The 15,105-nt window shown below is 42.8% G+C and overlaps 1 protein-coding gene across 1 annotated transcript in view; it reads left to right on the forward strand.

The window, feature by feature from the left end:
* The window catches only part of STARD5 (StAR related lipid transfer domain containing 5), a 29,423-nt gene extending 16,606 nt beyond the window's left edge, over nt 1–12,817 (forward strand). Inside the window, exon 6 of the mRNA XM_075342780.1 lies at nt 9,562–12,817. Within this exon, the coding sequence (XP_075198895.1) occupies nt 9,562–9,709 (148 nt within the window). The 3' untranslated portion in view covers nt 9,710–12,817. The remainder of the gene's footprint in view (nt 1–9,561) is intronic.
* The last annotated feature ends 2,288 nt before the right edge of the window (nt 12,818–15,105 follow it).

Here is a 15,105-nt window from a genome sequence, read left to right on the forward strand (position 1 = left end):
AATCTCCAGGCAACAGAAAGCCCTCCCACTGACCGTATATATTAGCTCACACATACACATAATAGACAGGTCATGTGACTGACACTATACTCTTTGGCGCCATCGCTCTCATTCTTTAAGTCCCCCTTGTTCACATCTGGCAGCTGTCAATTTGCCCCCAACACTTTTCGTTTCACTTTTTCTCCATTATGTAGATAGGAGCAAAATTGATTGGTAAATTGGAACGCGCAGGGTTAAAATTTCGCCTCACAACATAGCACCCGGCACTGCCCGGGATAGTAACTGTCTCTCTGTTTCTCTCCCATTCTCTGTCTGTCTCCCCCTCTGTATAGATCTCTCTGTGTCTCTCTCTCTCTCTCTATCTCTTTCCCTGTCTGTCTCTTTCCCTCTCTTTCCCGGTCTGTCTCTTTCCCTCTGTCTGTTTCTTTGTCTATGTTGGTCTTTTTGTGTCTGTCTCTTACCCTGTCTATGTCTAGGGTAAGACCTAATATATACTGTCAGGGGGAGGGATTTCTGTTGCCTGGGGATTTATCAGGCTGCCAATAGCAACCAATCACAGCTCCGCTTCTATTTTGCTACAGTTTATTACCCTGAGCTCTGTTTGGTTAATATAGGCAACAATTTAATAATTACATTTCTATCTATTTGTTTTGTGGTTTTTGTGTGCAGAATACATTTTTGTTAATACATTCTATTTTGTTAACAGCAGTTATTAACCCGGGCGAAGCCGGGTAGTACAGCTAGAGAATGTATATGTGTGTGTGTATGTATGTATGTATATATATATATATATATATACATAATCAGTTAGGTCCAGAAATATTTGGACAGTGACACAATTTTCGCGAGTTGGGCTCTGCATGCCACCACATTGGATTTGAAATGAAACCTCTACAACAGAATTCAAGTGCAGATTGTAACGTTTAATTTGAAGGTTTGAACAAAAATATCTGATAGAAATTGTAGGAATTGTACACATTTCTTTACAAACACTCCACATTTTAGGAGGTCAAAAGTAATTGGACAAATAAACCAAACCCAAACAAAATATTTTTATTTTCAATATTTTGTTGCGAATCCTTTGGAGACAATCACTGCCTTAAGTCTGGAACCCATGGACATCACCAAACGCTGGGTTTCCTCCTTCTTAATGCTTTGCCAGGCCTTTACAGCCGCAGCCTTCAGGTCTTGCTTGTTTGTGGGTCTTTCCGTCTTAAGTCTGGATTTGAGCAAGTGAAATGCATGCTCAATTGGGTTAAGATCTGGTGATTGACTTGGCCATTGCAGAATGTTCCACTTTTTTGCACTCATGAACTCCTGGGTAGCTTTGGCTGTATGCTTGGGGTCATTGTCCATCTGTACTATGAAGCGCCGTCCGATCAACTTTGCGGCATTTGGCTGAATCTGGGCTGAAAGTATATCCCTATACACTTCAGAATTCATCCGGCTACTCTTGTCTGCTGTTATCTCATCAATAAACACAAGTGACCCAGTGCCATTGAAAGCCATGCATGCCCATGCCATCACGTTGCCTCCACCATGTTTTACAGAGGATGTGGTGTGCATTGGATCATGTGCCATTCCCTTTCTTCTCCAAACTTTTTTCTTCCCATCATTCTGGTACAGGTTGATCTTTGTCTCATCTGTCCATAGAATAATTTTCCAGAACTGAGCTGGCTTCATGAGGTGTTTTTCAGCAAATTTAACTCTGGTCTGTCTATTTTTGGAATTGATGAATGGTTTGCATCTAGATGTGAACCCTTTGTATTTACGTTCATGGAGTCTTCTCTTTACTGTTGACTTAGAGACAGATACACCTACTTCACTGAGAGTGTTCTGGACTTCAGTTGATGTTGTGAACGGGTTCTTCTTCACCAAAGAAAGTATGCGGCGATCATCCACCACTGTTGTCATCCGTGGACGCCCAGGCCTTTTTGAGTTCCCAAGCTCACCAGTCAATTCCTTTTTTCTCAGAATGTACCCGACTGTTGATTTTGCTACTCCAAGCATGTCTGCTATCTCTCTGATGGATTTTTTCTTTTTTTCAGCCTCAGGATGTTCTGCTTCACCTCAATTGAGAGTTCCTTAGACCGCATGTTGTCTGGTCACAGCAACAGCTTCCAAATGCAAAACCACATACCTGTAATCAACCCCAGACCTTTTAACTACTTCATTGATTACAGGTTAACGAGGGAGATGCCTTCAGAGTTAATTGCAGCCCTTAGAGTCCCTTGTCCAATTACTTTTGGTCCCTTGAAAAAGAGGAGGCTATGCATTACAGAGCTATGATTCCTAAACCCTTTCTCCGATTTGGATGTGAAAACTCTCATATTGCAGCTGGGAGTGTGCACTTTCAGCCCATATTATATATATAATTGTATTTCTGAACATGTTTTTGTAAACAGCTAAAATAACAAAACTTGTGTCACTGTCCAAATATTTCTGGACCTAACTGTATATATAATAAATATATATATATATATATATATATATATATATATATATATATATATATTTATATTTATATATATATATATATCTCATATATCTAAAAAACACACACAAGATTCCCGCACCCCTGAAAAAAAGAATCTATTCTCACCAATCAATAATTGTATCAAATTCTATCTTCAGGCATGCACTGCTCTCAAACTCTGGCTTCCTTCTTTGCCGGGGACAGTGCTTTTCTTGAAGATTGACAGTTTGGTCCGGCACGATAGCCACATCACAGGTCCAGATTGTACTCTCTTCCAAGCTGCTAGCAGGAGCAGCTATCTTTTCAGCATGGGTGAGGCACAGGGGGAATGAGGCAGGTTGGATGCAGCAATTCGGTCAGTTGCAGAGTGGAGCAAGCAGGCCTAAAGCATAGACCCTGCTGATACCACTTGGTCCTAGGTAACTGCCAGGCTTGTACTACAGGATGGCCAGTAACCTAGGCAACAAGCTAAAAATTAAAAATTCCTCTCTTTTGAGAATGATCAGTTTCCCTCCCTAAACAAATGGAGAAATGGGAATAGGAGACAACACGGCACTCATCGAAGTGTAGATTGTTAAGAAATGGACAAAGTTGTGGTGAATGATTGTAATCGCCAGACTGTTGGTGCAAATGAGCAGATAGGATCACTGTCACTTGCAGTAGTAGGATCCCGGCCGGGTGTGCTGCTGACACAGGAGACTGTGGATAAAATCCTCCCTAAGGAGTTTACACTAGAAATTGAGCACAATATAAGAAATGTCGCGCTCCTAGGTATCATCCAGGAATCTGTAAGAGACGAGATTATTTTTAAGCATTATTTTATTGTAAACTTCAAAGCGTTTCGGCCCTTAGAGAACCTTCATCAGGTAAAACTATAAAACTTTTTTTTTTAAGCAAGATTCTTGCTAAAAAAAAATGTTTTATAGTTATACCAGATGAAGTCTCTCTAAGGGCCGAAACACTTTGTAGTTTACAATAAATAATGTTTAAAAATAATCTCATTTCGTACTGATTGATGGATGATTACTGGGAGTGTGACACTTGTTATACCTTGCTCTGTTTTTGAGAACAAAGAGGATTTTTAATAAGGGGGAAATTGCAGTGATACTTGTTTTTACAAGCACTTTGCAATTTTATCAATTTATGAACTTCAGACATCTCCTTTTTAAATCTAAAAGTTCTACATTTGTACATTGATCACAAAAAAACCCCACAAAAATCATACTGATAGCCTACAAATCAGAACGTTATAGCTGTTAAACTAATGTGTACTGAAAATAGTTAAACTTGAAGGCCCCAAATTATCTGCACCTGAACCAGATAAATGCTCCTTTGATGTAATGTGAATGTTCAGGAACACAACTGTGATTACAGATGGCTGGACTCGCCAAACAAGTCAAGAGTTAGGCCGGTTTCACACATCCGGCTTTTTGCCGTTTTGCCGGATGCGGCGCTCTCCCGTACAGTTAATACAGTACAGTGACAGCGCAACAAGCGCCGGTCACATGCTGTCATGTGACCGGCGCATGTGACCCGGGAGTTACAGCGCTGTCACTGTACTGTATTAACTGTACGGGAGAGCGCCGCATCCGGCAAAACGGCAAAAAGCCGGATGTGTGAAACCGGCCTTATAGGCCAGAATCACACTTGCTAGTGCCTCGCGTGTAACTCGCGCGAGTCTTTCATGGTAGAACCCGGCACGGCCGCACACTCCCCTGACAGGAGCGGGTCGGTTGCATGTATCTCTATGCCACTCATACACTCCTGTATGCATAGTGTGCGTCCATGCCGGGTGATTCAATGAGAGACTCACGCGAGTTACACGCGAGGCACTAGCAAGTGTGATTCTGGCTGTAATCAGAGGATGAGCCTGAACTTTGCTGACCAGCCATGTGCTCAGATTGTGAATGTAATGGCTTCGTGTGACCGTCCGCATAGCAGATGGGTGCGGGAGGTGCCTACTATTTACATGCACATACTTCAGCGTGGTTGGAACTTATTCTTTTAATAGGAATATGGACTAAACATCAAACTTAGTGGGGATGATCGGCCATCTCAGTGCTTTAGCACAAGTCAGTTACTTCAGCTCTTGGACAAACATATTATCTTATACATCATTTAATATAACAATCAATGAGTGTGCAGATTTTCTGGTCTTCTAAAACTATGAATCAAATTAAGCAATAATATAGATTGGGTGTCGGCTGATATATAATACTTTGTGCTCTCTTATTCATTGCTTCCACTGATCACAATACACTGGTGCAATTAAAGGGAAACTGCTTAATCATGAATCTCGGTGAATGTACTGCTGTTTTGCAGAGTATGTACTTATCAGTGTAATGTTAATGTCATGAATTTGTATTTGATGTAAGCCATACTGGTAAAACCACCCAGCGATATTAGATAGCAGAATCTGCCATGTTCCTTGGCTGTCCATAGAGAGATTGTAATACTTGCTTATTCTAAGGCTCGTTTCACACGTCAGTGAAAAACACTGACGTTCTTCACTGACGTGTAAAACACGCACATGTCCCTCCGAGTTCCGTGATTCACGGCACACGTGGGTTGTCCATGTGCGATCCGTGATGCCGTGATTGCATATGGACATTACTCACCTGCCTTCACTGCTGCTGTCCATGGTGCTGATCTCCTCGGGTCTCCAGCGTCCGTCCACCGCTCTCAGCACCTACTTCCTGGTCGGGTTTTCCTGCTGTCATGAATATTCATAAGCCAGGCAGGAGCTGCCGAGAGCGGAGCAGGCACAGCGAATCGCAGGCAAGGTAAGTTGAAAATATTTAATACGTCCGTGATTTTCTGGTACGTGTTTCACTGATCACACACGGATCACACCATAGTGTGGTCCGTGGGTCATCAGTTATGCCAGACAAAAACTGACATGTCTCCGTGCAGAATCGCGGCCAAGGGGGCACGCTGCACGGAGACACGTTAAGTGAAAAATCACTGATGTGTGAGCAGACCCATTGATTAGAATGGGTCTGCGTATGTCAGTGATTCTGGTACGTATAAAAAAAGCACAAACGTACCAGAATCACTGACGTGTGAAAGGGGCCTAAGTGTGGTGGGATAGGAGGCTGATCTTCGGGGCTTACCACCATCGCTAAGAGATGGAGGTCCGCAGCAGAGTAATCTTTCTTCAATGTCCTTTCACCCAATCAAAAATCTGCTTATACAGTGGCATGCAAACGTTTAAGCACCCCTGGTCAAAATTACTGTTATTGTGACCAGTTAAGCAAATTGAATGATGTCTAAAAGGCATAAAATTAAAATGACACATTTCCTTTGTATTTTATAAAAAAAAAATATTTTCATCTTTTACATTTTTAAATGAAGAAAAAATGAAAATGGGACAATGCTAAAGATTGTGCACCCTGCATGAACAGTACCCCCTTTGGCAAGTATCACAGCTTGTAAACACTTAGCCAGCCAAGAGTCTTTCAATTCTTGTTTGAGGGAGTTCCATCCATTCTTCCTTGGAAAAGTCTTCCAGATCTGTGAGATTCCTGGGTCGTCTTGTATGCACTGCTCTTTTGAGTTCTAGCCACAGATTTTCAATGATGTTCAGATCAGGGCCATTGTAAAACTTTCAGCTTGTGTCTCTTGAGGTAGTCTCTTGTGGATTTTGATGTGTTTAGTATCATTCTCCATTTGTAGAAGCCATACTGTTTTCAACTTCAGTTTTTTTAAAGCAGAATTTATGTGAAAGCTGCTCATAGGATTGCTAGAGAGACACATCAGACCCCTCGCGTGACTGCAAAAAACCTTCTGGAAGATTTATCTGACTCTGGAGTTGTGGTATATTGTTCTATTGTTCATAGGCCCCAGGCAGAAATATTACCTTCATGGAAGAGTCGTCAGAAGAAAACATCTCCTGCGGCCACGCCATAAAATTCAGCGTCAGAAGTATGCAAACGAACATCTAAACTAGCCTGATGCATTTTGAAAGCTAGTCCTGTGGACTGATGAGGTTAAAACAGAACTCTTTTGGCCACAGGGATAAAAGGTATTTGTGGAGAAAAAAGGGCGCAGAATTTCAGGAAAAGAATATCTTACCAGTCATTAAGCATGGGGGTGGATGAATCATGCTTTGAGGTTATGTTGCAGCCAATGACATGGGAAACATTTCATGGGTAGAGGGAAGAATGGATTCAATGAAATTTCAATAAATTCTTGATGCAAACATAACACCATCTGTAAAAAAAACCCTGAAGTTGAAAAGAGGATGGCTTCTACAAATGAACAACGAACCTCAACACATGTCAAAATTCACAATAGACTACCTCAAAAGGTGCAAGCTGAAGGTTTTACAAAAGAGAATAGCATGTAAGACGAGCCAGGAATCTTACATAACTAGAAGACTTTTCCAAGGAAGAATGGATGAAAATCCCTCAAACCAAAATTGAAAGACTCTTAGCTGGCTACAAAAAGTGTTAAGCTGTGATGCTTGTCAAAGAGGGTGCTACTAGGTATTAACAATGCAGTGTGCCCAAATGTTTGCATAGGCCCATTTTAAATATTTGCCTCAAATACAAAGGAAATATGTCATCTTTAACTTTATGTCTTTTAAGGATTATTTAATCTTCGACTGGCTTAACTGTTCACAGTAAGGCTATGTGCGCACTAGAAAAGTGATTTTTCTCAAGAAAATTTCTTGAGAAACTTCTGGGAGTTGAAGATTACCGCATCTGCAGTAAAAAACCACACCAAAATCGCGGGAAAAACGCATGCGGTTTTGCCCCGGTGTTGCTGCGGTTTTTCCGCAGGTTGGTCCCTGCGTTTTTTTTTATAAATAAAGCATGTTGAAAAAGAGAAAAAGAAAAAAACAAAACATTTCCTTCTGCTATAGATAGAGAAATAGATAGATAATGGATAGATAGGATAGATAGAAGGATAGATAACTGATAGATAAATAGATGGATAGATAGATGGATAGATGGAAGAATAGATATATAGATGGATAGATAAAAGGATAGATATATAGATAGAAGGATAGATGGATAGATAACTGATAGATAAATAAATAGATAATGGATAGATAGGATAGATATATAGATAGGATAGATAGATAAATAGAAGGATAGATAGATGGATAGATAAATAAATAGATAATGGCTAGATGGATGGATAGATAGGATAGACAGAGGGATAGATAAATAAATAGATAATGGATAGATAGATAGGATAGATGGATAGATAATAGATAAAAGGATAGATAGAGGGATAGATAATCAATAGATTGATCTGTCCTCTATCAATCAATAGATTGAGTCCCTGTGAGCACACACTGCATTTCTCACGAGCGGTAGTGTGTTCACATTACTGACTGTGGGAAATGACCTGTAATTACCTCTCTGTAGTCTCGTTAGGAGGCTGCATTCTGTACAGTGTGAGTCGCGGCTGGATCAGTCTGCAAGCGTCGTGGGACCTCGGTGGATTACGTCGGAACTGTGTGTTGGGGGGTTAATAAAATAGTGAAAGAGGGGGCTTTTTGTCTTATTTAAAATAAAGGATTTTTCGGTGTCTTTGTTTATTCACTTTACTTACATGTTAATCATGAAAGCTGTCTCATAGACGCTGCCATGATTAAGCTTGGACTTTTATGGCAGCCGCTGTCATTTAACGCATTATTACCCTGATTACCACCGCATCACGGCAATCTGGAAGAGCCGAGGACACTCTGGGACTGCCACATAATGGATGCGACAGTCCTGGGGCAGCTGCGGGCTGATATTCTCGGCTGCGTGAGGGGGGGTGGCATTAACCATGGCCCTCGACCCTCCCCAGCCTGAGAATACCGGGCCGCCGCTGTGTGTTTACCTCGGCTGGATGGTAAATATACAGTGGAGCCCGCGGGTTTTTTGTTTTTTTTTTATATGCACGTTTGATTTGTATGTGTATTCTATATGTCTGTGTGTGAGTGTGATGTGTGTGTTTACTATTATGTCTGTGTCTGATATGTGTGTGTTTACTCTGCTCCGCTTCCTGTCATAATGACATCACTTCCCTGCAAAACGCAGGCAGTGATGAACATTATCGCAGGTAAACCACGGCTATACCGAGGGTTATACCGCACATCATTTGCTACCTGCGGTATTTCGCGATTACATTACAGTGAATGGAGTGAAATACCGCAGGTACCTGCGAAAAAGAAGTGACATGCACATTTTCTCAAGAAATTTTCTCAAGAAATTCTGCAGAAAGAATTTTCTTGAGAAAATAACGCAGTGTGTGCACAAACATTTCTCAAGAAATTTCTGCAGCAAAATCGCGGGTAAAACCGCGGGTAAAAATGCAGTGTGCGCACAAAGCTTAACAGTCATTTTGACCAAGGGTGCCCAAACCTTTGCATGCCACTGTAAATGTGCTGTCCTTGCACCATCATATGCATGCACCCATGGTCCATAAGCCAGAGACTGTACTGACACACCATGTGAACCCTGGGCATGACATTTCAGGGATGGCACATTTGGACAGCAATGAGCAGGGATGGAATCATGCCAATGCACATACAGATAAGAACTCTCATTAAGAAATAAAATAGTCTAAAAAATATCTTCATGAAAATCTCATTGAACTTGGTAACTTATCAGCCATCCAGATGTGGGATCCCCAGCGATCAGCAAATTACCTATCCTGTGAATAGGCTGTAATTTGCTAAGTTGGACAACCCCTTTTAAAGATCTCTGAAATTGGTTGGCTGCAATGATGTCGACGTAACATCTGCGCTGCAGATAATAACAGTCACTGGGGATGTGGTGGAGACTTGGTTTTGGACCCAGGGAGGGTGAGTAAAGCACAGTTTGTTTTTTTTAAACAAACTGCAGACCAGGGACAGGGGTTTCCCAAAACTGAAAAAGCCCTTTCAGTAAATATAAAACCTACTAATCTATTTGCTGAATTATACAGGTGATGAGGAATACATAACACATATGTTTTATAAGTAGATATTATGTAGATATTTTATCCTCCCCTGTCTTTGAGAATCACCTTCTGCTTTGTTTTGTAAAATGGAATTATTGAGCATTGTAAACTCATTATTGTTCTTTTCCGTGTCTGTCTTTCAGGGAACCTGAGAAAACACAAGTTTTAAGTTTCTTCCAGACCGATCTCAGCGGCTACCTCCCAAAATCTGTTGTGGAATCTTTTTTTCCGTACACCATGACCCAGTTTTACAACAATCTAGCAAAGGCTGTTAAAGCATTAAATGTATGACACAGGGAATTGCTCATTTTTAATTGTACTTGGAAAAGGTCAAGGAGTTCATCAAGAACCGGCAGCGTTTGTCACAACCTGGGAGGAGCGGCTGTGCCCTCACCCTAATCACTGAAAGAAGACATCTATGCATATTTATTTGGTCATTCGCATAGTACAGCAACTATTTTATCACTGTCTGTTGTAAGTGTTTAAATGTTTTAAAAACAAAAATATTTATAAAAAAAACTTTTTTTAATTCATGTTTTCCATAGAAGTATAAGGTAATTTATTAATGTTTTTGTAAGTGTAAGATGTGCAGAAAATGTGTATGTCATTAAGACAAGTGCATTAAGTGGGGAAAAGAAAATTGTTTAGTGCAGGTGAACATGCACATAACCCTACATGCCAGCTCAGTGCTTGGTATTCTCTTAGGCTAAGTTCACACTTCAGTTGTTTTGCATCAGTCACAATCCGTAGCCTTGAGGAATTACGGTACCCTGCAAAATATTTTGCAGGAATCCTGTTTTCCCCCATAGGCTTCTATTAGTGACGGATTGTGACTGATGATGCTGCGTTGCATCCGCTGCGTCGCTGTCAGTCGTTTTTTAACTGACCGCCGGGCGGGAGCAACGCAGCATGTAACGTTTTTTGAGCAGCGCGATCTGTAGGATTTTGCTGCGCATGCGCTCTCTGGCTCCCTGCCCCCGTAACCAGGATAAACATCGGGTAACCAAGCAATGCGCTTTGGTTAGTTACCCGATATTTACAGTGGTTACGGGTGCACGGAGCCCGCGCTAAGCTGGTATCCAAGATAAATATCGGGTAACCAAGCAAAAAGTGCTTTGCTTTTAGTTACCCGATATTTACCCTGGATACAGTGTGCAAGGAGGCCGATACTTCACCACTCGGCTCCGCCCCCTCCCGCACTCCGCATGTGTACACACGCATGTAGACACACACACACTCACTCACTCACCTGTCCCCAGCCATGCAGACCGCGGCACTGACTTCCTCAGCTCCGCCCCCCGAACTCCGCCCCCCGAGCTCCGCCCCCAGCATACAACAGAGTCCGACAAAGAAATTCTTTTCTTTGTCACCGTTGTCATCCGTTGTACAATGCATCAGTCACATGCATCAAGCAACGCATGTGACTGATGCAAAACAACTGAAGTGTGAACTTAGCCTTACAGAACACTTAATAATTAGGTTGAATATAAAAATTGCTAATATCACCCATAAAACCAGTCTGGCTGTGTAATCTGGACCGTCACCAACACAAAAAGTCTGGGTGCATAATCTGGACCGTCACTTATACTAAAAGTCTGGCTGCCTAATTGAGGTCATCACCTGTTCAAAAAGTCTTTAACCTATACTTAAAGTGTCTCTACGTAATCTGGACCGTCACCTATACAAGTAGTCTAGCTGCATAATCTGTGCATATATAGTCTGCATAATCTGGGCTGTCACCTATACTGCTAGTCTGGCTATGTAATCTAGGCTGTCATCTGTTGAAAAAGTCTGTGTAATCTGGGTTGTTACCTGTACTAAAAGTCTGGCTGTGTAATCTGGGACGTCATCGATAGCCCAGATTATGCAGACAAATTTGTAGTATCACCTATACTGATGGTCTGGTTGCGTAAACTAAGCCATCATCTATACTAATAGTCTGGCTGCGTAATCTGTGCCATCACCTATATTGATAGTTTAGCTGTGTTATCTGGGCCATCACCTATACTTAGGGGTGCTTCACACATAGCGAGATCGCTACCGAAATCGCTGCTACGTCACGGTTTTGGTGACGCAACAGTGACCTCATTAGCGATCTCGCTGTGTGTGACACTGAGCAGCGATCTGGCCCCTGCTGTGAGATCACTGATCGTTACACACAGCCCTGGTTCGTTTTTTTTATTGTTGCTCTCCCACTGATAAGCACACATCGCTGTGTGTGACAGCGAGAGAGCAATAATCCTGCATGTGCAGGCAGCAGGAGCCGGAGTGTGACAACCTGCAGTAAGCTGTAGCCAGGGTAAACATCGGGTAACCAAGGTGGTTACCCGATATTTACCTTCGTTACCAGCCTCCGCCTCTCTCACGCTGCCCGTGCTGCCGGCTCCTGCTCTCTGCACATGTAGCTGCAGTACACATCGTGTAATTAACCCGATGTGTACTGTAGCTAGGAGTGCATGGAGCCAGCGCTAAGCAGTGTGCGCGGCTCCCTGCTCTCTGCACATGTAGCGACGTTATCATCGCTGCTGCGTCGCTGTGTTTGACAGCTAAGCAGCGATCATAACAGCGACTTACTAGGTCGCTGTTACGTCACAGAAAATGGTGACGTAATAGCGACGTTGTTATCGCTGTCACTATGTGTGAACCCAGCCTTAGTCTGGCTATGTAATCTGAACCATCACCTATTCTAATAGTCTGGCTACATAATCTGGGCCATCACTTATACTAATAGTCTGGCTGCGTAATCTGGGCCATCACCTGTACTGATAAGGGTGCTTTACACGCTACGATATCGCTAGCTATAGCTAGCGATGTCGTGTGTGTTAGTACCCGCCCCCGTCGTACGTGCGATATGTGGTGATCACTGCTGTAGCGAACATCATCGCTACGGTAGCGTCACACGCACATACCTTGTCAGCGACGTCACTGTGACCGCCGAACAATCCCTCCTTCAAGGGGGGGTGTGTTCGGCGTCATAGCGACGTCACTGTGGCGTCACTAAGCGGCCGCCCAATAGAAGCGGAGGGGCAGAGATGAGCGGGACGCAACATCCCGCCCACCTCCTTCCTTCCTCATTGCCGGCGGGATGGAGGTAAAGAGATGTTCGTCACTCCTGCGGTGTCACACACAGCGATGTGTGATGCCGCAGGAACGAGGAACAACATCGCTACTTACCTGACAACGATTTTTTTAAATTAAACGACCTCTCCAAAACAAACGACTTTTGACTTTTTTGCGATTGTTTTAGGTCGCTCCAGCCTGTCACACGCTGCGATGTCGCTAATGACGCCGGATGTGCGTCACAAACAATGTGACTACAACGATATATCGTTAGCGATGTCGCAGCATGTAAAGCCCCCTTAAAGGGGTGGTTCACCCATATTTTTTATTGTCTAGATCGATATTATATTGAGAAACAATGTTTCTCTCAAATACCTTGTGTTGTCAATAGTGCCTGTGAGAGGCGCTATTGCAGACCCCTGCTCCCTGTCCAGTGACGTACCCGTCCAATGCTGCCTCGTCACATCCGTGCAGCCGGCTGCATTCTGAGCCCATCTGCTCCCTGCTCCTCCTCCCTCCTCCCTCACAGCACGTCTCTTGCTTGCAGCGTTCTGCGAGGAGGGAGGAGCAGGAGACGCGCCGTGCTGTGCTAGGAGGGAGGAGGAGGAGGGAGCAGATGGGCTGTGACAGCAGTGAAACACCGCTCACAGCTCAGAGTCTGGAAGACTGTAGCCGGCTGCACGGATGTGACGTGGCAGCATTGGACGGGTACGTCACTGGACGGGGAGCAGCGGTCTGCAATAGCGCCTCTCACAGGCACTATTGACAACACAAGGTATTTGAGAGAAACATTGTTTCTCAATATAATATCGATCTAGACAATAAAAAATATGGGTGAACCACCCCTTTAAGACTGGCTGTGTAATCTAGGCTGTCATCTGTTCTAAAAGTCTGTGCATAATCTTGGCCGTCATCTATATTAAATGTGTGCATATAATCTGGGCTGTCTCCTATACCAGCAGTGTAAATATGTGGTTTGGATCTTCACCTATAATAGGAGTCTATCTGTGTTGTCTGAATCTTCCCTCATAACATCAGTCTGATTGACAGGTACAAAATATTCTAAAATAAAAAAAGAAAGCTACCTCTCATACAACCTTATTTATCTGCCCGATCATTTCTGAGGAGTTTAATATGTTAGTGATTAGCTTATCAAAAGGAAATTTCACCATTCACAAGAAATCACAATCTGATGAACCATATTTAATTAGAGAATTTTATTCAATATTACAAATCCATATGTATTTACATATATATCATATACCGACAAAGATGATGAGATATGTACAAACACTGCATGTTGCATAGATTAGAGCAGGCGTCTTACAGACCCTCCTGGGCAGAAGCGTTAAGCCCTCTATTTCCTAAATTTCCTCATGTTAAACCTCCTATAACATGAGTATGAATCAGTAATATTAATTGTCAGATAATCGTGAGATATTTACTGACCATCATCCATTAGAAAACTAGAAAGTTACTCTGCAGAAAATGATTATGGGTTTAGTTAAAACTGTCGTAGAAGAGGCTGTAACTGCTCTCGAGACGTCTCTTATTAATGCCTTCATTGCCCACACAACAACCATTCTGGGGAATCATTTCTTACAACTCGGCTCGAGCCCGGGTAAATTTGGCAAACTACTTATTGTACATAAGTGACTAACGTCTGACATGACACATGTATAGTCTAGGGAAGTGACGCTGGGACAAGCGGCTTTTCAAAGTGTGTTGTTTTTTTTTCCTGAAAAACGACAGCGTTTCAGAGTTAGGCCCCTTACACATTGCGTTTTTCTCTACGTCCACAGGTCCCGTCCGGGCATCCGTCCGGACCGCCCCTCCCCCACTCTGCAAAGCGTGCTCCGGACGCATGCGCCCGACAGGGCCATTCACTGTTATGGAGCGCACTGCGTTAGCGTGTGCTCTGTTTTGTGCACATATACGTTTCTGCAGACGGACACCCGAACGTAGGTGGTCTACGTTCGGGTGTCCGTCTGCAGAAACGTATATGTGCACAAAATGGCACAAAACAGAGCACACGCTAACGCAGTGCGCTCCATAACAGTGAATGGCCCTGTCGGGCGCATGCGTCCGGAGCACGCTTTGCAGAGTGGGGGAGGGGCGGTCCGGACGGATGCCCCGACGGGACCTGTGGACGTAGAGAAAAACGCAATGTGTAAGGGGCCTAAAACACGTAAATCTCATGACAGGTAATGTTTAAAATACAATTTCTCACATATATGTGCATTTTTTATTGATGACTGTATTGATTGCTTTCCATAAACTACCGTAGAGCTACAACAGTCATATCCAGGACCAAGAAAGCTTTTCCTCCAAATGTTTCATCTGATGATTTTCTCGTGTTCTGACGTTATTTTACCAAATGTTCAAAATAGCATGTATCTACCTTCATTATTTATTCTATTTAAAAAATGTAGACACATCTGGGAACATTTTACTGAAATACATGTATTTTGAAATAAAAAATATTTTTGCAATTGGCTTTCGTTAAAAAATATTTCACTATTTGTCTTTTACAGGCTGTTTCCCTACTACTGCTCATTGTTGACAGCAGAAAGAGATTAAAGGGAATCTGTCACCAGGTTTTTGCTCCCCCGTCTGAGAGCAGCATA

Source organism: Anomaloglossus baeobatrachus, chromosome 4, assembly GCF_048569485.1.
Source record: "Anomaloglossus baeobatrachus isolate aAnoBae1 chromosome 4, aAnoBae1.hap1, whole genome shotgun sequence".
NCBI lineage: Eukaryota > Metazoa > Chordata > Amphibia > Anura > Aromobatidae > Anomaloglossus > Anomaloglossus baeobatrachus.